This window comes from Erinaceus europaeus, chromosome 7 (genome assembly GCF_950295315.1).
Source record: "Erinaceus europaeus chromosome 7, mEriEur2.1, whole genome shotgun sequence".
Lineage (NCBI taxonomy): Eukaryota > Metazoa > Chordata > Mammalia > Eulipotyphla > Erinaceidae > Erinaceus > Erinaceus europaeus.
Window position 1 is genome coordinate 45,256,185 of NC_080168.1, and position 26,098 is coordinate 45,282,282.

General features: G+C 41.4%; 1 protein-coding gene across 3 annotated transcripts in view; it reads left to right on the forward strand.

Annotated features, from left to right (window-relative positions):
* RFX4 (regulatory factor X4) overlaps window positions 1-26,098 on the forward strand; it is a 195,749-nt gene that overhangs the window by 56,726 nt on the left and 112,925 nt on the right. For all 3 annotated transcript variants that reach the window (XM_007540035.2, XM_060194343.1, XM_060194344.1), the window contains exon 3: window positions 8,166-8,226. In XM_007540035.2, the coding sequence (XP_007540097.1) occupies window positions 8,166-8,226 (61 nt within the window). The remainder of the gene's footprint in view (window positions 1-8,165; window positions 8,227-26,098) is intronic.

Consider the following 26,098-nt stretch of genomic DNA (forward strand, 5'->3'; position numbering starts at 1 on the left):
GGTTTGGATATTTGCCAGTTTAATAAGGGGAAAGTGGTATTTTAGTATAGTTCTCATTTATATTGGTTGGGATTAATCATATTTTCACATTTACTATATGAACTCATGTTTAAATTACCATCTCTTCAAATTTCAGCAACACTTGTATTTTTGCCATCATCTATATAATGTATATGCTTTGTCTCTTTTTTCTCCTGATTTTCCTGTTGGGGAGATGCCTATCAAATGATTGTAGTTTTCTTATGCAAGACATTACCTTTATACCATTGTTTTAGTTGACTTAACACTGGTTTACAAATTGTTAAATTTCATATTGACATATGTATATAAGACTCACATTACCCACTAATACAACTCCATTGCCATCACACCAAAGACACCCCTCTAGCTACCTACCCTTGCACAATCACTGTAATTTTCTTTCTTTCTTTCTTTCTTTCTTTCTTTCTTTCTTTCTTTCTTTCTTTCTTTCTTTCTATTATCTTCAGGATTATCACTGGCGTTTGGTGCCTGCATGAAGAATTCACTACTCTCAGCAGCCATTCTTTCTTCCTTCCTTTCTTTTTTTCCTTTTCCTCTTTTTCCCTTTTATTTGATAGGGCAGAGAGAAATTGAGGTGGGAGGAACAAATAGAAAGAGAGAGATAAGGGGCCAAGTGGTGGCACACCAGGTTAAGTGCACATATTATCATGAACAAGGAACCAGATTCAAGCCCCCAGCCTCCACCTGCATTGGGAAAACTTGTGGTGAAGCAGTGCTGCAGGTGTCTCTGTCTCTCTGTCTCTCTCTCTCAATTTATCTGTTCTGTCAAATAAAGTTTAAATTTAAAAAAAATTTTAAAAAAGAGAGGGGCGAGAGAAAAGAGTAACACTTGCATCACTGTTTCACCACTTGTGAAGCTTCCTCTCTGTAGGTGCGGGCTTAAACCCAGGTTTATTAATTAATGTTCTATTAACTGGGTGTGCCACCTCCTGGCTCCACTATAATTTTTGTTTTTATAAACAGCCCCTGAATGTCAGTTTGGTGGTGGTTTTTATTGCTTTCTTGCAAGTTAGTCTGTCCTTATTATTTATTCTCTACATTTGAGTAGACCTATTTATTATTTTCTTCCCACATAGAAGCATTGTGTTCTCATGTAGTAAATGTTACCATTACATTCATTTATGGTATGTAGATTATGTGTTATAGTGAGAAAGGCCCTTTCTTACTTCAGGGTTGTGACGGAATTCACCCAGAGGAGGTGCAAGGAAGCAGGTGTGACCCCCTTGGAGCAGTGCTGCCAACATTGCAGTTTTGTTTGGGATTTAGCTCTGTTCCCACGGGGAGAAGAGTTTGCTGCCAGGGGCTGATAGCCACTGCCAGAGGCCTGGGACCAGGCACTCTGATTGTCAGCTGCTGTCCCTCTCAGTGGTGGGTGAGGAGGGAGACAAGGGGGAGTGAAATGCTTGGCAGCCCCATGTTCCCAGCAGGTGAGGTCTAGCCAGGTGCAGCCAGGTTAGTATAATGAAAGGAAATAGAATTAGAATTCTGAAATGAAACTAGAGACTCCCATAAACTTGAAACTTTCCTGGTATTTGAAAAGAAGTAATTAATTTAGAAAATTTCCCCTTCCATGTTAAACCCTGCCATGCTGGTTCCAGTCAGGAAACATTCTAGAAAAAATTCTCAAATATTATGAATTCAGTCAGCAGAGAGGTCAGAAAAGAAATGATGGAGCAAATAATGTGTCCCCTGACATGTTCAGCCCCCTACTGCAAGTTTAAAAAGACTCATTAAATGATTGCGGGGGTGGCGTTTGATATCAGCTAGAGTGGGCTCCTTTCCTGGCTCCGCCACTGAAAACTTTGGGATCTCAAACAAACTGCTTCACTTCTCTGAGCTTCTGGTGCTTCCTCTTATTTAAAAGGGATAGCTCTAACTTTAACTTAGAACTAGCTGTACATCAAACACTGGGTTTGAAATTTCACATGAGTTAAAGCATTCATTGTGTCAAGTAGCTGTGAAGATTAAGTGTAGCTCATGAAAAGTTTTGCATGGTGCTTGGAGCAATAAAGATTGCTGGGTGGTAGTAGTAGTAGTTTATATGCTTGATGAAATCCAAATGGATAGGCTCAGTGTTTAATTGTGGTCTTATCTCAGCCATTCATTAGTTCCACAAATACTTCTTGAGTCCTGCTGTGTTTGGTGCAGGAAATAGTAGTGAGTGTGCTGTGTGCCTTATAGAGCTTACAGACTAGCAAGGTTAGCAAGCTTGCACCAAGAACTTTGCTGAGGACAGATTTTCTATGAGAGCACAGTGGAAAAACAGGCAGCCTGTCTCTGACACCGGGCTTGCTGCACCTAGACTTGTGGGCAGGATGGGGACCCCAGTGTATGATCCCTCTGGAAAAGCTATGACTGTCCTAGTAACATGGAGCATTTAGCCCGTGCCTTGTACCAGGAGTGGTTCAACTAATCCTCACTATGTGCTTGGCACTATTACAACCCCCATTTTACATATATGGACACTAAGGCACCAAAAAGTGGTTGAAAATCACATAGTTAGCAAGTGGTGGAATAGAGTCCAAGCCTAGAAATGTTGCTCCAGAGTTTGTACTGAGAGATAGATTCAGATAGGGCAGCGGAGATGCCCATCACTGGGGATTAGTGGTTCCTTGGGCATGTTAGGAACCATAGTCACTAATCAGGAGCAGAACAGAGCAGTAAAGAGAAGGCCAGCACTGGGCAGCATCTTGGGGCAGGTATCCTAAGCAGACCACTGTGCCCAGGCTTTGGTAGGAAGGTGAGCACTGAGGGTTGATGGTCCAGCATGTGCTAGGAGTGACTCAGAAATCTTCCTGACCAGAAATTTTGCCCTTCGGTTGAATGTTAATTGGTTTGAGGTATTTCTGCCTGTTAAAATAAAAAGGCATTTGGTGGTAGAGGACTAGCTCCTCCAGTCTCTATCAACTACAACTATTTCATTCTCCCTTAAACATCCTTACCTGACCTCTCTACCCAGACAACTCTGTTTCTCCTTCAGATCTCAAAGCTGCCTTTCTTTCTTTCTCTCTTTCTCTTTCTTTCTTTCTTTCTTTCTTTCTTTCTTTCTTTCTTTCTTTCTTCCCTCCTTCCTTCCTTCCTTTCTCTCTCTCTCTCTCTCTTTCTTTCTTTTTTATTGAATAGAGACTGTTAGAAATCAAGAGGGAATGGGTGATAGAGAGGGGGAGAGAGGGAGTTGGGTGGTAACACAGTGGGTTAAGTGCACATGGCACAAAATGCAAGGACTGGCGTAAGGATCCTGGTTTGAGCCGCTGGCTCCCCACCTGCAAGGGGGTCACTCTCCCTTGGTTTTTCTCTCCCCCCTCTGTCTTCTCCTCCTCTATCCAATTCTCTCTGTTCTAACTAACAACAATAATAACTACAATAAAAAAGGGCAACAAAAGGGAATAAATAAATTTTAAAAAAAGGGGGAGAGAGACAGAGAGACACCTGCAACACTGCTTCACCACTTGTAAAGCTTTCCCCCTGCAGGTGGGGACTGGGAGCTCAAACCTAGGTCCTTGTGAATTGTAACATGTGTGCTCAACCAGGTGCACAATCACCCAGCTCCACTGGGTGTGAATACTATTGAGTTGTTGGAAAAATCATGACTCATTTTTGCATACAAAAAATATGCCATGACTTTGCCACAGCCCATCATATTTGGTGCTTCCACAGCTTTTGGAGCCTGCTCTTCATAGATCTTGTCCTGGGCTAATTTTTATTTATTTATTTATTTAGTACTATTATTATTATTATCATCATCATCATCATCATTACTCCAGGGTTATTGCTGGGGCTTGGTGCTGACACTACAAGTCCACTGCTTCTGGTGGCCATTATTTCCTTTTTTTTTTTTTTAATTATTGGATAGGACAGAAAAAATTGAGACAGGAGGGGAAGATAGAGAGGGAGAAAGATAGACACCTACAAACCTGCTTCACCACTTGTGAAACATCCCCATTGAAAGTGGGGAACTGGGGACTTGAATCAAGATCCTTTTGCTGGCTCTCATGCTTAGTACTATGTGTGCTTAACCAGGCATGTCACCACCTAGCCCCCTCTTAGACTTTTTAAAAAATTTTTTCTATTTATAAAAAGGAAACATTCACTAAACCATAAGAAGGGGACGGGCAGTAGCACAGAGGGTTAAGCGCACATGGTGTGAAGCGCAGACACCAGTGTAAGGATCCTGGTTCCTCACTTGCAGGGGCATCGCTTCACAAGCTGTGAAGCAGGTCTGCAGGTGTCTTTCTCTCCCCTTCTGTCTTCCCCTTCTCTCTCGATTTCTCTTTGTCTTATCCAACAACAACAACAGCAATGGCAACAATAACAACAAGGACAACAAAAAATGAAGAAAATGGCCTTCAGGAGCAGTGGATTCATAGTGCAGACACCGAGCCCCAGAGATAACCCTGGAGGCAAAATAAAATAAATAAAAAGCACCATTAAAATGAAAATAAAATTCATAGGTTATATTCTTTTAGGCATGGCCAGTAAGTCTTTAGAATTTATTTTGGAAAATGGATCTTTTGTCTCGTCTAATGCATATTGACTCCAATGCTGAATTTAAGGAAGAAAAAGAAAAATACCTTACAAGTTCTAGAGAAAACAGAAATACTAATAATATCCTAGTACAACTTAAGCAAATATATTTAGGTTTTTGTAAACTTGTCCTTTAAAAAACTCACTTAAAACTTGGACTGGATATGGTGTATTGCATCAGAGTAAAGGACTCTAGGGGAAGAGAGGATGGAAAGGGGTGGAAAAGACATTGGGACCCTAGTGAATGGTGGTGAAATTATTTTGCAGACTGGGAGATGAGAGATTGTGTCAATACTGTACTGTAAACCATTAACCCCCCAATAAAGTGATTTTGAAAAAATATCACTTGATCAAGTTTTTTTCAAGAATAACCCTTCATGGGAACTGGATGGTGGCACATCCAATTGAGTGTACACCTTACCATGTGCAAGGACCTGGGTTTGAACATCTGTTCCCCACATGCAGGGTGGGGGGGGAGCTTCAGGAGTGGTGGAGCAGGTCTGTAAGTGTCTTTCTTTTTCCTCTCTTCTCTCTCTTTCTTTTAAATATTTTTTAACTATTATTGGATAGAGACAGAGAAATTGATAGGGGGAGATAGAAAGTGAGAAACAGAGAGACACCTGCAGCCCTGCTTTACCACTCGTGAAACTCCCCCCCCACCCCCCGCAGTAGGTGAGGACCAGAGACTTGAACCTGGGTCCTTGCGCATTGTAACGTGAATGCTTAACCAGGTGAGCCACCACCTACCTGGTCCTTTCTCTTCCTCTCTACTTCCCACTCCCCTCTCAATTTTTCTGTGTCCTATCAAAGTAGGGAAAAAAGAAAAGGAAGAAAGGAAGGAAGGAAGGGAGAAAGAAAGAAGGAAAGGAAGAAAAGAAAAAGGGAAAATGGCCACTGGGAGTGGCGGATTTGCAGTACAGGCACTGAGCCCCAGTTATAATCCTGGTGGCTATTAAAAGGGGGGAAGGGTGGCACGGATGGTGGCCCACCAGGTTGAACACACATGTTACAATGTGCAAGGGCCCAGATTCAAGACCCCAGTCCCTACTTACAGGGGGAAAGCTTTGCCAGTGGTGAAGCAGGTTTGCAGATGTCTCAGTCTCTTTCCCTCTCTGTCTCCCTCTTCTCTCTCAATTTCTGACTGTCCCTATCCAATGAATAAATGTACAAAAAAAATAGACATTTCATTTGTTTCCATTATCTGTTCAGTATAATTTGTAGGTATTGGGTTGTGGGCCAAGTGATTGAATATCTTAGTTGACACTCAGTATTATCCTCCAAATACAAAGCATGTGCTCTACTTGCTGAGCTGGCTGCCATCAGTAAGTAAGAACTTAAGCAGGATACTCAAGTCATAAAGATGGATTTGTGGGGTCGGGCGGTAGTACAGTGGGTTAAACTCACATGGTGTCAAGCACAAGGACTGGCTTAAGGATCCCGGTTTGAGCCCCCGGCTCCCACCTGCAGGGAAGTTGCTTCACAGGTGGTGAAACAGGTCTGCAGGCGTCTATCTTTCTCTCCCCCTCTCTTGTCTTCCCTTCCTCTCTCCATTTCTCTCTGTCCTATCCAACAACGATAACATCAATAACAACAACAATAAAAAAGGGCAACAAAAGGGAAAAAAATAATTTTAAAAAAAAGATGGATTTGCACAGATATAATGGTCAAGGTGGCTAAACTGTTCACTGGAGGGATGAGCAATGCTGAATAGAAGAAAAGTCAGGATCAGTGATTCCTGATTTAGAAAGTATCAGAGAAAGAGGTGGTAGCATCGATTCTAGGCTAAAAAGGGTGAGAACATTTAGAAAGAACTCCAGGTTGACAGATATGAACAGATGTCAAGATGATGCATTGCAACATTTTGAAAGATTTATTTATTAATATGGGTGTGTGAGAGAAAGAGAGAACCAGAGCATCATTCTGGCAAATGGGATACCTGGAACTGAAGTTAGGATCTCACACTTGTAAGTCCTGGACTCTAACACAAAGCTGCTTCCTGGGCTACATTTTGTCCCTGAGAATATTTAACATTTCTTTCTGCAGTTGTGTTTTCTCAGCCATGGTCAAAAGCAGATCAGAGCAGAGTCTCTTACTCACTTTTCTTCCCTCCTTCTTTTCCTACCTCTTTTTCTCTTCTCTTCCTCTCCTCCTCCTCCTCTTCCTCCTTCTCTCTCTCTCTCTCTCTCCTTTTCTTTCTTTCATTTTTTTTTTTTTGCCTACAGGGTTATTGCTGGGGCTGCACTACGAATCCACTGCTCCTGGATGCTATTTTCCCTTTTGTTGTTTATTGTTGTTGTTATTGTCGTTGTTGTTGGATAGTACAGAAAGAAATTGAGAGAGGAGGGGAAGACAAAGATAGACACCTGCAGACCTTCTTTACCACCTGTGAATCGACTCCCCTGCAGGTGGAGAGCTGGGGGCTCGAATCAGGATCCTTTCATGCCACGTGCATTTAACCTGCTACACTACTGCCCGCCCCCCTTTCTTAATTACTTTTTTTTTTTTTTGCCACCAGGGTTATCACTGTGGCTTGGTGCCTGCACTACTAACCTACTGTTCCTGGTGGTCTTTTTTTTTCCTCCCTATTTTTCTTTGAAAGGACAGAGAGAAGTTGAGAAGGGAGGGGAAATAAGCAGACTTGCTTCACCGCTCATGAAGTGTTCCCCCTGCAGGTGGGGAGCATGGGGTTTGAACCCAGGTCCTTGCTCATGGTGATAAGTGCACTTAACCAGGTGCACTACAACTCGTCCCCTCCCCTCCCTCCTTTTTTCTTTCTTTTTGTAAAGAAGAAAAACAAAACTTTTGTAGTTTTTGAAACATAGAAGTCAAAATCTGCAGAAAAATACTATTATGGAAAAAATATCTTTCCCAAAAGCCCCCAGAGGACTTGTCTTTAAGTCTAATATGCCAGCACTAAGCCACATGCCCCACCTAATGGCTAGATACATAACTTACCTGATAGATTTAAATCTATCAACTTTTACCTTTCCAGGATTTAACACCACATTAAAAAAAAAAAGGCAGGGTCGGCAAAATAGTTCACTTGGATAATATACTGCTTTATTGTGTGTGTGACCCAGGCTTGAGTCAGACCCCACTGCACTGAAGGAAACCTTGCTGCTGTGGTCTTTTTCACCCTCTGTCTCTATAAAAAGATGAAAACAAACAGAACATTATAAATGGTAGAACGGTATTCTTCTCTCTCTCTCTCTCTTACACACACACACACACACACACTCACTCACTCACTCAATAGAAATGTCTATCTTCAGTAGGGAAAAAATAACTAGTGTGTTGGGTGAATTCAGTCATATTGTCTAGTGATGAAGGCAAGCATGGCTTTCAAAGTCTCACATATAATGTCAAATAAAAATACATTTTGATGTAAGAGTTTTCTGTAGAAGTCAGCCCCCAGCCCCCGCCCTCCTTTTCCTTATTAAAGTCTGGAAGTCTAACTTGCTGGAATAGCCCACATGCCATTGCTTTCAGAGCACCAACACTTGTGGGAAACAGTCTTTTGAAACTTGGGGAGAGCTGAGAGGGCTTTAACCTGTTTGGACTGAAGTTCATTCCTTTTTTTTTTTTTTTTCCTTGAGCAGACGAGGAAAAAGAAAATAATAGAGCATCCAAGCCCCACTCCACTCCTGCTACTCTGCAATGGTAAGTTCCATTTTCAGCAAGTTCTTTCTTGAAAGGGTGCTCATGTTAACTGGATTCTCCAACCAGTAAAACAAACTATGACTGGGATATTTCCACATTGTGTAAGCTTGGCAGCCAATAGCCAACAAGCAATCAATTTAATTTGCAACTATGTATAAAATACTCTACTTAGATCTTATTGGAGATTTGAGTTTTTCTATGGATTTTGTTTGGGGGTAGATTTCCCTCCTCCCCCTTCATCAAAACACATGGATGTTCTTAATTAATTTTAGTAGGATCCATTATTATCATTAACAATGTGCAGCAAATTATAGAACTTGACCAAATGCACAGGTCTGTTCATTCCTACCTACCAATGATTTAGTGATAATTGCATCTACACCCAATTTAACTACCAGTACCATTTATAGGAATTATACTTGAGTGGTTTTTCTCTTAATATTTTGTATACTTGGATCTGATTGAATATCCAGTTGTGTTTATGCAGTTGCATTCAAATGTCTTGTACATAAATTTTCCAACCCTAAATCTGTGTGTGCCTGAGATTCATCCCTCAAGAGTGTCAGCTAAAGGCCAATATTCTCCTAACAGTACAACCTAGCAAACCTTAAAAAATTAAGAACCAAAGAGGTGGAAAAGAGATGTGGGAGGGGAGGAAGGAACCAAAATTGGTAATATGCTGGCCTCTATGCTAGGCACCCATGTAGATGTTTTGTTGAGTTCTATGCCATTGATGTTTCGGTACCCATTTTTCGGATGAGAATAATGAAGATTAGGTAGTCAAATCATTTTCCTGAAGTGGCAGAAACAGGAACCTGTGGGTGGGTTTCTTTAACTGCAAAACTCACCCTTTAGAAAAAGAGAGAGAGAAAGAGAAAGCTCAGAAAGGATGGAGAAGAAAGAGGAGATCAGAAAAGGAAGCAGATGGGCTTTAACATATTAAGAGATCATATTAGATTCTCTTGTGTAATCCAGCCCCGGGTGAGAGGGAGAAAACAGTCAGGAATGAAACTCAATATTTATGACCAAGACGCTCTAGTCAGCAGTTTGTTTTGCTGCAAGGATAACAAAGGTTGTCTTCAGGAGTTCCATTTTCAGCCTTTTGGCTAGTTTCCATAATTTTGTTCCTATGTTCTTTTTCTTACTGCATTTGTTGCTTTTTGTTTTATTTAAAACTCTACTCGGCTTCTCTGGACAACTCTCCCCTGGTACCCTTCGCCCCCAGATTATGGAGACACACATTCCCATAGTACAGGAACCTTGAATGAGGCATTTGTGTGAAGGACTTTGGGAGTAAGAATTTGTAGAAGTGACAGTCACACTTGGTTTAGCAACCTAAGTATGTTGTACCATATAGAATTAAAAAAAAATTGAAAGGACCTCAGGAAATTTATCTTGTTCACGTCTATGCTTTTATGATTCTCTGACATTTGCCTGGCAACAAGACTATAACACTGGGGTCCAGCAGATGGCTCACCCAGTAGTGTGCACATGTTATTGTGCACACTGAAGACTTTGCTCTGCCACCCCATGGGAGTGCCGGGAGGAGGGACACTTCACAAGCAGTGGGTCTGTGCTCTCTCTCTCCCTCTCCCTCTCCCTCTCCTTCTCCCTCTGCCTCTCTCTCACTCTCACTCTCTGTGCAGAGCAGGGGTGAGGAACCTTTTTTTCTGCCAAGGGCCATTTGGATATTTATAACATCATTCACAGGTCAAACAAAATTATCAACTTAAAAAAATGAAAAAACAATAAGGGCAACAAAAGGGAAAATAGATAAACATAAAAAATTTTACATTAATTTTAAATGATATTTATTTATTTATTTATTTTGCCTTTTGTTGCCCTTGTTTTTCATTGTTGTTGTAGTTATTATTGATGTCATCATTGTTGGATAGGACAGAGAGAATTGGAGAGAGGAGGAGAAAACAGAGAGGGGGAGAGAAAGATCTGCTTATAGATCTGTTTCACTGCGTGTGAAGCAACTCCCCTGCAGGTCGGGAACTGGGGGCTCGAACTGGGATCCTTATTCTGGTCCTTGCGCTTTGCGCCATATGCGCTTAACCCACTGCACTACCGCCTGACTCCCATTAATTTTTTTTGAAATTTCTTGTTGGGACTATGTGTAAGCCTGATAGAGCTTAGGGAGAACCATCCCTGTCCTTAGATGGAGGTCTGAGAAGATAACCTCTTGGTAAGTCTCTCTCAACCGAGGTGAGCATTAAGGGGGGAAACTCAGACTTGGTTCTTTCCTTCTTGACACTCAGGCCCACAGAAACCCCAGTACTTCCCTCCATTAACTGCAGGCCACATGGCTGCAGATTCACTTACTCAAAGTCACCTTCTGATCACAGAAGAACACACCTTATCACACACTTCATCACACACCTCAGACCCCAGAGAAGAGAAATTCCAAACTATATGGCCCTTTGATGTCCATCTTCTCTCTGTCTCACCCTACAGGTTTAACCCCTATGCTTCTCTCAAATACCTTTGGATAATTAAGTTGCTTGCGTCATGGAGAATTACTGTCTTGTATCTCATCAATTCCTGTCATACCAGCCCCCTACCTTAGGGGCATGCCGACCTTTAAGAAACCTGTAATTTCTGACATGTTTCAGCAATAATTCCTTTCATTGTTTTTCTATTTAACTCATGTCTACCTTGCTAATCAACGAGTTCTGAGTTCTGAGTTAGCACGCTGAGGAGCTCCCTGGTGTCTTTTACTTCCTGTCACCACTGTCGTGAGCAAGAAAGAACCAGTCCATTACCTTTCCCCTGCAGATCACCCCCGCCAGAGAGAGACCTGGAAATTTTCTTTATTGGGGAATTAATATATTACATTCAACAGTAAATACAATAGTTTGTACATGCATAAAATTTCCCAGTTTTACATATAACAATACAACCCCCACTAGGTCCTCTGTCATCCTTCTTGGATCTGTATTCTCCCTGCCACCCACCCCGGAGTCTTTTACTTTGGTGCAACATGCCAATTCCAGTTCAGGTTCTACTTGTGTTTTCTTTTCTGGTCTTGTTTTTCAACTTCTGCCTGAGAGTGAGATCATCCCATACACATCCTTCTGTTTCTGACTTATTTCACTTAACATGAATTTTTCAAGGTCCATCCAATATTGGCTGAAAATGGTGGTTACCATTTTTTATAATTGAGTAGTATTTCATTAGCTGAGTAGTATTTCATACCACAACTTGCTCAGCCACTCATCTGTTGTTGGACACCTGAGTTGCTTCCAGGTTTTGGCTATTACAAATTGTGTTGCCAAGAACATATGTGTACACAGATCTTTTTGGATCGGTGTGTTGGGTTCCCTAGGATATATCCCCAGGAGAGGAATTGTAGGTTCATAGGGTAGGTCCATTGCTAGCCTTCTTAGAGTTCTCCAGACTGTTCTCCACAGAGGCTGGACCAATTGACATTCCCACCAGCAGTGTAGGAGAGTTCCTTTGACCCCACAACCTCTCCAACATTTACTGCTGTTACCTTTTCTGATGTAGGACATTCTCACAGGAGTGAAGTGGTATCTCATTGTTGTCTTTATTTGCATTTCTCTGACAATGAGAGACTTGGAGCATTTTTTCATGTGTTTCTTGGCCTTTTGGACCTCTTCTCTGGTGAATATTCTGTCCATGTCCTCTCCCCATTTTTGGATGGGGTTATTTGTTGTCTTATAGTTGAGGATATTCTGGTTATTAGCCTCTTGTCTGATGTATGGCATGTAAAGATCTTCTCCCATTCTGTGAGGGTTCTCTTGGTTTGCATAGTAGTATCTTTAGCTGTGCAGAAGCTTTTTAATTTGATGTAGTCCCATAGGTTTATGCTTGTCTTAGTCTTCTTTGTAATTGGATTTGTTTCATTGAAGATGTCTTTAAAATTTATGCAGAAAAGAATTCTGCCAATATTTTCCTCTATGTATCTGATAGTTTGTGGTCTAACATCCAAGACCTTGATCCACTGGGAATTTACTTTTCTGTTTGGTGAAACATAGTGGTTCAGTTTCATTCTTCTGCATATTTCAACCCATTTTTTCCAACACCATTTGTTGAAGAAACTCTGCTTTCCCCATTTAATAGTCTGAGCACCTTTCTCAAAGATAAGATGTCCTTAGGTGTGGGGACTGACTTCTGGGCTCTCAATTCTATTCCACTGGTCACTGTGTCTATTCATGTTCCAGTACCAAGCAGTTTTGATGACAATGGCCCTATAATACCATTTGAGATCTGGGAGTATAATGCCTCCAGTTCTGTTCTTTTTTCTCAAGGTTGTTTTGGCAATTCTAGGTCTTTTCTCGTTCCAGATAAACATTTGTAGCATTTTTTCTATTCTCCTAAAAATGTGCTTGGGATCTTGATGGGGATAGCATTAAATTTGTAGATGGCTCTGGGTAGTATATTAATTTTGATGATATTAATTCTTCCAACCCATGAACATGGAATATCTTTCCACTTCTTTGTGTCTTTTTCTATTTCCTTGAGGAGTGACTCATAATTTTCAGTATACAAGTCTTTCACTTCTTTGGTGAGGTTTATTCCTAGATACTTTATTGTTTTTGTTGTTATAGTAAAAGGAATTGATTTCTGGCCTTTAATTTCTTCTAACTTTGTGTTTGCATAGAAAAATGCCACTGACTTTTGAATGTTAATTTTGTAGCCTGACACTTTACTGTATTGTCTGATTGTATCCAAAAGCTTCTTGCTGGACTCCTTAGGTTTTTCTATGTATACTATTATGTCATCTGCAAATAGGGAGAGTTTGACTTCTTCTCTTCCAATATGTATTCCTTTAATTTCTTGGTCTTGTCTGATTACTATGGCAAGAACTTCCAGCACTATGTTGAATAGTAATGGTGATAGTGGGCAGCCCTGTGTAGTACCTGATCTGAGGGGAAATGCTTCCAGTTTTTCACCATTGAGTATGATGTTGGCTGTAGATTTGCTATATACAGACTCCACTATCTTCAGGAACTTTCCATCTATTCCAATTTTTTGTAGTGTTTTGATCATAAAAGGATATTGTATTTTGTCAAAGGGGTTTTCTGCATCTATTGATATGATCATGTGGTTTTTGGTCTTGCTTTTATTGATGTAGTGGATCACATTGATTGATTTACCAACCTTGCATGCCTGGGATAAACCCCACTTGGTCATGATGAACAATCTTTGTAATATACTGCTGTATTTGGTTGGCTAGAATTTTTGTTCAATATTTTAACATCTATGTTCATCAGAGATATTGGTCTATAGTTTTCTTTTTTGCTTGTGTCCCTGTCTGGTTTTGGTATCAGAGTGATGTTGGCTTCATAGAAGCTGGAAAGAAGTATTCCGGTGTCTTCAGTCTTCTGGAAGACTTTTAAAAGTAGAGGTATTATTTCTTCTTTGAAGGTTTTGTAAAATCCATTTGTAAAACCATCTGGTCCAGGATTTTTATTCTTGGGAAGGTTTTTGATAACTGTTTCAATTTCATTAGCTGTGATGGGCCTGTTCATGTTATCTCCTTCCTCTTTACTTAGTTTTGGAAGTTGGTAGGTATCTAGGAAATTGTCCATTTCTTCCAGGTTCTCTAGCTTGGTGGCATATAGTTGTTCATAGAAGCCTCGCATGATATGTTGAATTTCTGCAGTGTCTGTTGTGATATCTCCTCTTTCATTTATGATCTGATGAATTTGAGTCTTCTCCCTTTTTTGTTTTGTGAGTCTGACTAAAGGTTTGTTGACTTTGTTGACTCTTTCGAAGAACCAACATTTACTTTCTTGATCTTTTGTATGGTTTTCTTATTTCTTATTGATTTCTGCCCTAACTTTAGTGATTTCTGTCCTTCTGTTTGCTTTAGGGTTCCTTTGTTCTTATTCTTCTAGGTCTTTAAGATGTGCAATCATGCTGTTTATTTGTGCTTTTTCTTGTTTCATAATGTGTGCTTGTATGGCTATGAACTTTCCTCTCAGTACTGCCTTAGCTGTGTCCCAAATATTTTGAGAGCTTGTGTCTTCATTTTCATTGAAGTCTCAAAACATTTTGATTTCTTCCTTTATTTCCTCTTTGACCCACTAGTTGTTCAGAAGTATACTGTTGAGCTTCCACATTTTGGGACTATTACTAATCTTTTGTTGATTGTTAAGTGTTAGTTTAATTCCACTGTGGTCTGAGAAGATGCTTGGGATGATTTCAATGCTCTTGAATTTTCTGATGCTGTCTTTCTGGCCTAACATAGGGTCTATCCTTGAGAATGACCCATGTGGACTTGAGTAAAATGTGTATTCCAGTTTCTTGGGATGAATGACTCTGAAAATGTTCAGTAGTTCTAGTTTATCTATCTCTTCATTTAGCTCCCTGATGTCTTTATTGATTTTCTGCCTGGATGATCTGTCAAGGCAAGAGAGTGGGGTGTTGAAGTCTCCTACTATGACTGTGTTGCTATTAATTATTGCTGTAGCTCTTTCAGTGGATGTTTGATGTATTTAGATGGCTTCTCATTGGGTGCATAGATGTTAATGATTGTTAAGTCCTCTTGATTGACTGATCCACTCAGCATTAAGTAGTGTCCATTCCTATCTTTTTTAATCTTATCTATTTTAAAGTCTATCATGTCAGATATGAGAATAGCTGTTCTGGCCCTATTTTGTGGGCCATTTGCTTTTATGACAGTTTTCCATCCTTTCCACTTTGAGTCTGTGTTTGTCTTGTTGAGTTAGGTGGAATTCCTGTAGACAGCATATTGTTGGGTTGTGTTTTCTGATCCATCTTCCTACTCTGTGTCTTTTAATAGGTGAATTCAGGCCATTGACATTTGTTGATATCAAACACTGCAGAAATGTTAATGCCATTCTTGTAGAGGTTTAGAGTGTTCTGATATATGGCTTATTTATGGTGCTCTGACTGTTTATAGGAGACCTTTCCGAATTTCTTTCAGGTTAGGCTTGGTGATAGTTGATTCTTTCAACTGTTGCTTGTCTGAGAAGGTTTTTATGCCTCCATCTAGTCTGAATGACAGTCTAGCAGAATACAGTAGTCTTGGTTGCAAGCCTTTCTCATTGAGTACTCGATAGATATCTTGCCATTCTCTTCTGGGTTGTAGTGTTTGTTTGTGTGGAGAAGTCTGCTGCTAATCTTATGGGTTTTCCTCTTTTGGTGACTCTTTGTTTTTCTCTTGCAGCCTTCAGATCCTTTCTTTATCCATATTCCTTTCCATTCTAAATAGGATGTGACTTGGTGTCTTTAAGTCTGGGTTAATTCTGTTTGCGACCCTCTGGGCTTCTTGTACCTTTATGTTTTTGATCTTGTCTAGACTAGAGAAGTTTTCAGCTATTATGGCCTGAAGAACGCTTTCTTCCTCTCCTTCTCTTTCTTCCTCTGGTAAGCCAATAATGTATATATTGTTTCTTTTGAAGCCATCCCATAGGTCTCTGTTGTTGTTTTCAGTATCTCTTAATATCTTTTTGAGATCTCTTACTTCTTTTTAGTTGTGTTAATTCATCCTCGATCTTGCTAATTCTGTCTTCAGCCTCATTGATTCTATTCTCTCTCCCCTCTACTGTTTTCTGGAGTTCATCTATTTTGTTATTCTGTTCTGATACTGTTTTAGCTTGTTCAACTAGTGGTGTTCTTAGCTCAGCTATTTCAGCTCTCTTAATAACCTTGAGATAATTAGTGTTTTCTTCCAGAGTCCCATTTGTTGTTCCTGTATTTCTGATGACAATTCTTTCAAACTCTTTACTCACTCCTGTGATTATTTCCTTAACTATTGTTTGAATGTTGACCTCATTATTTTGTGCTTCAACCTTTGGGGGGCTTTTATCTGGATCTTGTCCTGGTTCATTTCTCCAATATTTCTTCTTGTTGGCTAACCATTTTATACAGTATGTTATGAGGTCCCTCTCAGTATTTTTCAACTTACTGATCACTATTTCCTGGATTGACTTGTGTCTAAGCAAGGTAATTAAAGGGTTTACAGTGGGGGAGGTTAACAGTTGTTTCAAGATCATTTTTAATCCCTGAGCTGGAGCTCAGTGGCTTAAAAGCCTCTTTTGTGCTTTTTTCCCCCTGTAGCTTATGGGAGCCTGAAGGCTCTTAAACTATAAGTAGGCTTCTTAGCTTAATCACTGACTCCTGACCAAGAGGTAAATCAGAGTGTGGTGGAGATAATACAGTGGTTATCTAAAGAGACTTTAACAGCCCCATAGCTATGCCTCCGGAGGTATAGGTCTTCTCTTGAGCTTCCTGGCTAGTTCTCTGGACCCTGGTGTTCCTCCCTTCTGCTGCTCCAGATTCCGAGGGCAGTAGCAATGGAAACCCAGAGTTGCACTTGGTGAGTCTCCGAGGAGTCCTCTCCTCCCTTCAGCCGTCTTTTTTGGTGGAACAGACTGGAGGTGGTGTCTCAACTGCTAAACTGCCAGACTGTTACCAGCCACTTAATCTCTCTAGGCTCCTCTCTGTCCACCAGCCACACGTGTTTGCACTTACTGGTGATTTGGTGGGTTCCTGAAGTCGTTCTAGTCCTGTCTTGTTTTGTTCTCAGGTGGTCTCCATTAGTATCCCTAGTTGATCTGGGAGAGGAGAGGAGAGGAGAGAAACAGATCTGCTGCTGCTTGTAGCCCTGCCTCCAGAAGTCTCCCCCTCATTAATTTTTTTAGAGTGATTTATTTTTCTGAAAGACCAGATACATATTAGAGATGTTGGAGATTGGCCTGGCATCTCCAGCTGCAAGTCCTGCACTCTAACTTTGAGTTACCCTGACCCATACATACAACATACATTTCACTTTATTTTTTTAAGATTTTAATTTTTTTAAGTTGTCTTTATTTATTTACTGGATAGAGACAGCCAGAAATCAAAAGGGAAGGGGTGATAGAGAGGGAGAAAGACACTTGCAGACCTGCTTCACCACTCGCACCCCTGAAATTGGGGTTCTGGGGGCTTGATCCTGGGTCCATGTGCACTGTAACATGTGCGCTTAACTAGGTGCACCACCACCCAGCCCCACATTTATTTTATTTTTTTATCAAAAGAAATTTTCTTGTGGAAGCTGGAGAGTGGCACACCCTGCTAAGTGCACATATTACTAAGTGCAAGGACTCTTTGCAAGGATCCAGGTTCAAGCACCCAACACCCCACCTGCAGGGAAGACGCTTCACAAGTGCGAAGCAGGTCTGCAGGTGTCTTTTTTTCTCCCTCTCTATCTCCCCCTACCCTCTCAATTTCTTTCTGTTCTATCCAATTAAAAAGAAAAAAGGAAAAAATGGCCACCAGAAGCAGTGGATTCATAGCCCCAGCAATAACCCTGGAAGAATTCCTTGTTAGAAAATAACACACTGTATACAAGGGTACAGTCTAGTCCTCTTAGTTCCTTGACCACTTTTCCATCACTAGTGAGAACTTTGCATGTGTGTGTACCTGTGTATATACGCCTTTATTTGCTATTCCTGCCCTATGCTTTCCAAACATTTGATGAATTCATAGAAGCTCCTGAACTGTGGAAGAATTTTAAAGATTTGCATTAATTTATTGGATAGAGACAGAGAAATTGAGAAGAAAGGCAGAGATAGAGAGGGAGATACCTGCAGCGCTGCTTCACTGCTTACAAAGCTTTTCCTCTTCAGGTGGAGACAGAGGGCTTGAACCTGGGTCCTTGCACTATGTAATGTCTGCACTCAACCAGGTGCACCACCACCTGGCCCCTCTGAACTCTGGTTTCTTATCTAATATTTCCTTCTTTATAGAAATCATGCAGATATGTTACATGAAAAATCATTGCTCCACAGGGTTGGGAAGATAGCATAATGGCTTATGTTAAAAGTTCTTTTCTAAATTTCTTTATTGGGGAATTAATGTTTTACATTCGACAGTAAATACAATAGTTTTTACATGCATAATATTTCCCAGTTTCCCATATAACAATACAGCCCCCACTTGATGCTTTGTCATCCTTTTTGGACCTATATTCTCCCCCCCACCCACCCCAGTGTCTTTTACTTTGGTGCAACACGCCAACTCCAGTTCAGGTTCTACTTGTGTTTTTTCTTCTGATCTTATTTTTCAACTTCTGCCTGAGAGTGAGATCATCCCATCTTCATCCTTCTGTTTCTGACTTATTACACTTAACATGATTTTTTCAAGCTCTATCAAAGATGTAAAAAGATTTTCATGCCAGGGCCGGGTGGTGGTGCATCAGGTTCAGTACACATAGTAAGGACCTGTGTAAGGATCCCAGTTCCAGCCCCCACCTGCAGGGGGGTTGCTCCACAAGTGATGAAGCAGATCTGCAGGTGTCTATCTTTCTCTTTCCTGCTTTATCTCCTCCTCCTCTCTCAATTTCTCTCTGTCCTATTCAGTAAAATGAGAGGAAAAATGGCCACTAGGAGCAGAGGATTCATAGTGATGGTACCAAGCCACAGCAGTAACCCTGAAGGAAAAAACAACAACAACAACAACAACAACAAATATTTTCATGCCTGAAGCAGCAAATGTTCAAACCACAGCACCATTATAAACTAGAGCTGAGCAGTGCTGGTAAATAAAGAAAGAAAGATTGCTTCACAGCCTGTCACACTATGCTGATCTACACTGTGCTTTTTCCCTTATGTCCTAAATCTGTACCCATATTAATTAAAAAACAAACAACAACAACAAAAAAACCCTCCTCATTTAAACTGCTCCACATGATTCATGCCACACAGCAGCAGGACTTATTTCCCCATTTCCCTCTTGCTGGACATTTAGGCTTTGTCTGAATCTCATAGTCATTATTATTCCACCTCTTTGCACCCCTACAGTAATGTTTTACTTGTATGGGTACAACATTGTAAGGCCAGAAACTGTGAGTAGGAGTTTTTAAAAAATATATATTTTTAATATTTATTTATTTTCCCTTTTGTTGCCCTTGTTTTTTTTATTGTTGTTATAGTTATTATTGTTGTTGTTATTGATGTTGTTGTTGGATAAGACAGAGAGAAGTGGAGAGAGGAGGGGAAGACAGAGAGGGGGAAAGAAAGATAGACACCTGCAGACCTGCTTCACTGCCTGTGGAGCGACTCCCCTGCAGGTGGGGAGCCGGGACCCTTAGGCATGTCCTTGCGCTTCGTGCCACATGCCATGAACCCACTGCACTACCGCCCAACTCCCAAGTAGGATTTTTTTTTTAATTTTTATTTATAAAAAGGAAACACTGACAAAAACCATAGGATAAGAGGGGTACAACTCCACACAATTCCCACCACCAGAACTCCATATCCCATCCCTTCCCCTGATAGCTTTCCTATTCTTTATCCCTCTGGGAGTATGGACCCAGAGTCATTATGGGGTGCAGAAGGTGGAAGGTCTGGCTTCTGTAATTGCTTCCCCACTGACTGAACATGGGTTTTGTCAGCTCGATCCATACTCCCAGCCTGCCTCTCTCTTTCCCTAGTGGGGCAGGGCTCTGGGGAAGTAGGGCTCCAGGACACATTGGTGGGATTGTCTCTCCAGGGAAGTCTGGTTGGCATCATGTTATCATATGGAATCTGGTGGCTGAAAGAAGGGTTAACATATAAAGCCAAACAAATTGTTGACTAACCATGAACCCAAAGGCTGGAATAGTGCAGATGAAGAGTTGGGGTCTCCGTTTTTGTAGGTAGCTAGTAGGCATATTTTAGTTATATTCCAAAGGGCCCATGACTATACAAGTTTTTTTTTTTTTTTTCTGAGTCTGACATCTGATATGCAGGTGGATCCAAGTTATTGTCTGAGGATATGATGTCATGGCTGGAAAAAGGACCAGAAAGCTGGATCAGGGAAGAGAGTAGCTCTCAAATATGGGAAAGGTGTGTAAATATTGTTGACTGTAAACCCCATCCATTTGATCTGACCTGGGGCCCATATTCAGCTTAGGAGCCTATATGACCTCTGCATCCCTGTAAATCTGAGCTCATATTCTGTGGTCATGCATAGGAGTGTTCCAAGCTGCCCCAGTTTTAGGATCCATCTTCTTCAGGTGTACCGTAGAGTATGTTGTCCATCCTCCCATTGTTGATCCAGGTTGAGGGCAAGGTCCTATAGGGGCCCACAAAGGGGTCTATTGTGTTGTGCCTGATAGAGATGACCAGTATAAATGGAGAGAGGGATCTATTTGAGGTCTAGGCCCATCATGTCTGTTTGGGAATCTCAGGACTTTCCTAATAGGGCCCCAGCTGATGGGGTGGCCTGATAGTTTCTAAAGAGTCATCGTTAAAGTATGCCAGTCTCTTGTCCTTATTCAGCTTTTGTAGTCCTTGCTTTGCTAAGGCTAGCTTTAGAGTGAGTGAGTGAAGTATAATAGGAAGTAGGTGAGGAGGGCATCTAAGTCTAATTAGATATTATTTCATTAGGAACTTCATGGGTTTTTTTTTTAGGTCTTTCTACTTGTTTACTGCATATACTGACTCACTGCAGACTATTGTGCACTTTAGCTTTCAGGTATATATTTTGCCCTAATATGGATACATGTGAACATATGCCCTATCTCATGGGACCTATCTAGGTTTTGAGGCTTTGTTAGGAAATTAACCACCTGAAATGAAATTAAAGAATACTATGAAAAAGGAAAGGTCTCACCTGAGTAATGAGTTTGAAGGGCTGACATTCCAGGCCTGATATCTCTGGACACAGTCTGAAGTGAAGCATGCTGAGGTGGTACTCGTTGTGTTGATTAGGTTGGGAATCAGCAGATGCAATATCATTTGGTATGAATTGAGCAAGGCATGCAGGAAAGTGAGCTCCACCATAGAGGTTCCAGGACTTGGGGGGAATTATAGAGGAAGTGGGGGGTTCCTGCTGTCTTAGGATTTAAGAAGGCAATAGATTGTTATTGCTATAATCAAATTATTTGGCAATTGGGTTAACTTTGAAAATCCCATTGTTAGGATTTACTGTATTATAAACAACTTCACCATATTTTATGTCCTTTGACATTATTTATATATAGCCATGTCTTATAGAGTAACACCAGCAGTTGCTTCTGTTCTCCCTGGTCTAAACTTTTAGGAGAGTCGACATTTCAAAGACTCAGCCTATCATCTGTGCATTAAAAAGTCTGAGACAGGGAGTCGGGCCATAGCACAGCGGATTAAGCGCAGGTGGCACAACACACAAGGACCCGCGTAAGAATCCCGGTTTGAGCCCTAGCTCCCCACCTGCAGGGGAGTTGCTTCACAAGTGGTGAAGTAGGTCTGCAGGAGTCTATCTTTATCTTTATTTCCCCCTCTCTGTCTTCCCCTCTTCTCTCCATTTCTCTCTGTCCTATCCAACAACGATGACAGCAATAATAACTACAACAACAAAACAACAAGGGCAACAAAAGGGAATAAATAAATTAATTAAATAAATATTTAAAAAATGTTTGAGACGGAGTCTGGCGGTAGTGCAGCAGGTTAAGATCAGGTGGCGCAAAGCACAAGGACCTGCAGAAGTATCCCGGTTTGAGTTCTTAGCTCCCCACCTGCAGGGGAGTCACTCCAAAAGCGGTGAAGCAGGTCTGCAGGTAGCACAGCAGGTTAAGCGCATGTGGCACAAAGCGCCAGGACCTGCGTAAGGATCCCGGTTTGAACCCCTGCCTCTTCACCTGCAGGGGAGTTGCTTCACAAGCGGTGAAGCAGGTCTGCAGGAGTCTATCTTTCTCTCCCCCTCTCTGTCTTCCCCTCCTATCTCCATTTCTCTCTGTCCTTTCTGACAATGATGACATCATCAACAACAATAATAATAACTACAAAAAAATGAAAAACAACAAGGGCAATAAAAGGGAAAATAAGTAAATAAATATAAAAAATGTAAAAAAACAAACAAGGGCAACAAAAGGGAATAAATTTTTATAAGTTTGAGATATTCAATCAATTTTTCCCTTTTCATATTAATCAATGATTTATATGACTACAAATTAATAGAAGTGTACAGAAACACCACTCCCACCACCAAAAGACTGTGTCCGTTTCCATCCTCCCCCCCCCACCCCCCCGCATGTGATGCTGAGCATCCACTCTCACTCTCCACCCAGAGATTTTTACTTTGGTCCCCTACTCCAAATTCAGTCAGATCCTGCTTTGAGTTTCCCTCTCTGTTCTTCTTCTTCAACTTCTGTTTATGAGTAGGGTCATCCCATACTCATCTTTATCTTTTTGACTTAGCTCACTTAACATAATTTCTTCTAGCTTCATCCAAGATGGGCCAGAGAAGGTGGGTTCATTGTTCTTAATAAGCTGCGTAGTATTCCATTGTGTATAAATATACCATAGCTTTCTCAGCCACTCATCTGTTGTTGGGCACCTGGTTTGCTTCCAGGTTTTAGCTATTATGAATTGTGCTGCCATGAGTAGGATTTTAATTGCCCACTCAGATGACTTTACTACTTTACACCTTCACCTATATTGCCTTCATGGTTATTGCTGGGGCTCGATGCCTGCACTATGAATCCACTGCTTCTGGAGGCTATTTTTTCCCTTTTGTTGCCCTTGTTGTTTGTTGTTGTTGTTATTGATGTTGTCATTGTTAGATAGAACCAAGAGATACCGAGAGAGGAGGGGAAGACAGAGGGGGAGAGAAAGATAGACTTCTGCAGACCTGCTTTACCACTTGTGAAGTGACCACCACCCTGCAGGTGGGGAGCTGGCGTCTCCAACTGGGATCCTTACACCGATCATTGTACTTTGTGCCACGTGAGCTTAACCTGCTACGCTACCACCCAGCCTCCACAAAAAATATTTAAAAAAAAATTAAAATCTAGCATGGCATCTCTGTGCAGAATTTATAGCCCCCATGTTGTCCCCTTTCTCCAGTGGCAGCGTGTAGCCCCTCAGGATGGTGAGGCACACAGGCTCTGGAAAGGATATGGGACAAGGGCTTCACCCCCAAGTTGGTATCCTCTGGCTCCATATTTCTGAGCACTCCTGGGACACTTGGCATGAGTTTAGAACTCATCTAGGGGCTATTTACTGTTTCAGTTTTCCCTCTTTGCCTTGAGCCCCCTCCTTTTTTTTTTAACCCTCAGAGACCATGCCTGCTCCAAGAACAAATAATACAGCTGCCAGGAAGCCCCCAAATAATCAGGGCCATGTGATTTGGAGACAACTTCCAGCTGAAAACAGGCAAATATTGTCAACTGCCTCCTGCTTTCCAGCATCCTTGGTCATGAGGCTAGTAAAGCCCAACCCTCTGGGGATGGAGCACGCTGCTGGAATCCTGGCCACACAATGTCCTCTATTCACACAGAGGATTTTGGAATGGAAAGCAGCCTGTTCCTCTGTCCCAGTGTATTTGCTGCCAGCACATGTCCCCCTTCCAGCATCCCCCCACACACACACACCTCCCTTGTCATCCTGTCATTCCCAGATCCTTACAGACCCTCAGAGTGAAGGGAGGCATTTACTCTTTCTGCAACTTATAGAGGAGCAGAGACTCTTCCAACTAGGGAAGATGATGGAAGACTAAATTCTAACTTTCTTGGGGAGAGGGGGGTAGGAGAGGGGGGCAGAGGTATTGTCCCCTTCTTTTGAAGAAAGAATGAGGCCTTGGGTGTTGGGGCACTTTTGATATTTCAGAGTAATGTGAAACAAAATCAGTGTTTCTCTTTAAAATGTTCTTGGAGAGACTATGCTGGGAGCAGAGAAATGCATATACAGAGCCCAGAGACAATCCTGGTGGCAAAACAGAAATAGATGATGATAATAATATTACTAATAACAACAAAATGATCTCAGAGGCCAGAAGTGAAAAGTCAGATTTGGTATAGTTCCAAAGAAGTATCTTGGAATCTTAGATCAGATCATGGTTCCAGGCTCATAAGAGTTCCTAAAACTTCCCTGTCCCCACCTGCAGGGGAAAACTTCACGAACGGTGAAGTAGTGTTGCAGGTGTCTCTCTGTCTCTCTTCCTCTCTATCCCCCCTTCCCTTTCGATTTCTGGCTGTCTCTATCCAGTAAATAAATATAATTTAAAAAATTTTTAAAGAGTTCCTAAAACCTGATTTTTTGCATCCATTTCAAACTTTTTAACTGGGGAGGTGGTGCCAGGGATCAAACTCAGGGAGTGGACCATGTGAAGCATGTTCCCTACTCTCAGTTACATCATCAGTCCCCACCTCCATTTTTGATTCTATAGTCAATACTGGCATAATATTATCTGCTTTCAGAATCTGAGTGAAGTCACCTTGTTCCAAAAGGAAAGTTGAACATTTTCAGTTCTCAGTAAGGTAACTAGAGGTGCTTGATAATTCCAGTAGGGTTGACTGTGTCCAGTGAGGACCCCTCCACTACAAGAAAGGCACAGCAAACAACACAACATGTGGGGTATTAAAAGCTCAGAGAATGAAATGCTGTATTGTGGAGCTATGATTCTTTTCTTGTCAGGCATTTCCTTGCTTTGAGTAGAGTGAGGCTGCAGCTCTCTGTTTTTGTTTTTAACATTTTATTTTTACTAGTGATTTAATATTGATTTATAAGATTTTAAGGGGTATAATTGTAATTGTGGTGTAATTCCATACAGTTCCCACCACCAGAGTTCTGTGTCTCATCCCCTCCATTGGAAACTTCCCTATTGTTTAACCCTCAGAGTAGGGAACAAAATTCTTTTTGGGGTGCAGAAGGTGGGAGTTCTTATTTCTGTAATTACTTCTCCACTGGACATGAACATTGACGGGTTGATCCATACCTCCAGCCTGTTTCTATCTTTCCCTAGTGGGGTATGGCTCTGAAGAGGTGGAGTACCAGGAAGCATTGGTGAGGTCATCTGCCCAAGGAAGTCAGGATGGTATGATAGTAGCATCTGGAACTTGGTGGCTGAAATGTAATAAGATGGAAAACAGGACAAAATGTTTAATAAATAGGAACCATAAAGTAGGAACAGAGCAGATGAAAGTAGGTGCCTTAGGGTAGAAGGAAGCTAGGAAGTCTATTTTGGGGTATTTTTTTAGGAGCCTATGTCTTAATAATCATTGTTTGTTCTTGATAGCTAACATGGGGGTGGACCAGAAATATTGTCTGGGAAGATGGTGTCAGAGTTGAGAGCAGAACTAGGAAGCAGGATTAGGGCAGAGAGTTACTTGCACACTTGAAGAAGATATATAAATGCAGTTAACTGTTTATCATAATGATTTAACTCCTGGCCCATATCCATTAATATTTAGCACAGGGGCCTGTACAACCTCTGAGTCACTGTCAGACAGCTCACAGTCTTTAGTCACAGCTGGGAACATTATAGACTGTGCTTATTTCAGAGCTAGTGCTCCTCAAGTGGCAGAGTAGGATGACCCAGCCTCCCTTTGGAGAGTAGGGCAGTCCCTACCATTGCTATTTCATTATTCCAAGTGGCAAGATTATTCCTTCTTTCTTATGGCTAGATAGTAATACAGTCATTTCCTCCCAACATTTCCCCCTTTCTGGGAGTATGGACCGAGATTCCTTTTGGGTGCAGAAGGTAGGCGAGATTCCTTTTGGGTGCAGAAGGTAGGCGTTCTGGCTTTTCTAATTGCCTCTCCACTGGACATGGGCATTGGCAGGTCAAATTATACCCCACCCACCTGTTTCTATCTTTCCCTAGTAGGGTAGGACTTTGGAGAGATCGTGTTCTGGGATACACTGGTAAAGTCATTTGCCCATGGAGTTCAGAATGGAATCAGAGTAGCATTTGCAACTTGGTGTCTGAAAGGCAATAAGTTATGAGACATGACAAGATGTTTAATAAGCAGGAACCAGAAAGTAGGAATAGAGCAGGTGAAGATAGGGATTCTCGGGTGGTAAGCAGCTAGGAAGTCTATTTTAGGTATGTACCTAAGGGCCCATGACTTTAGCAATTTTTGCTTGTGCTTGATAGTTAACATGAAGGTGGGCTAAAAATACTGTTTGGGAAGATGTAGTCAGAGTTG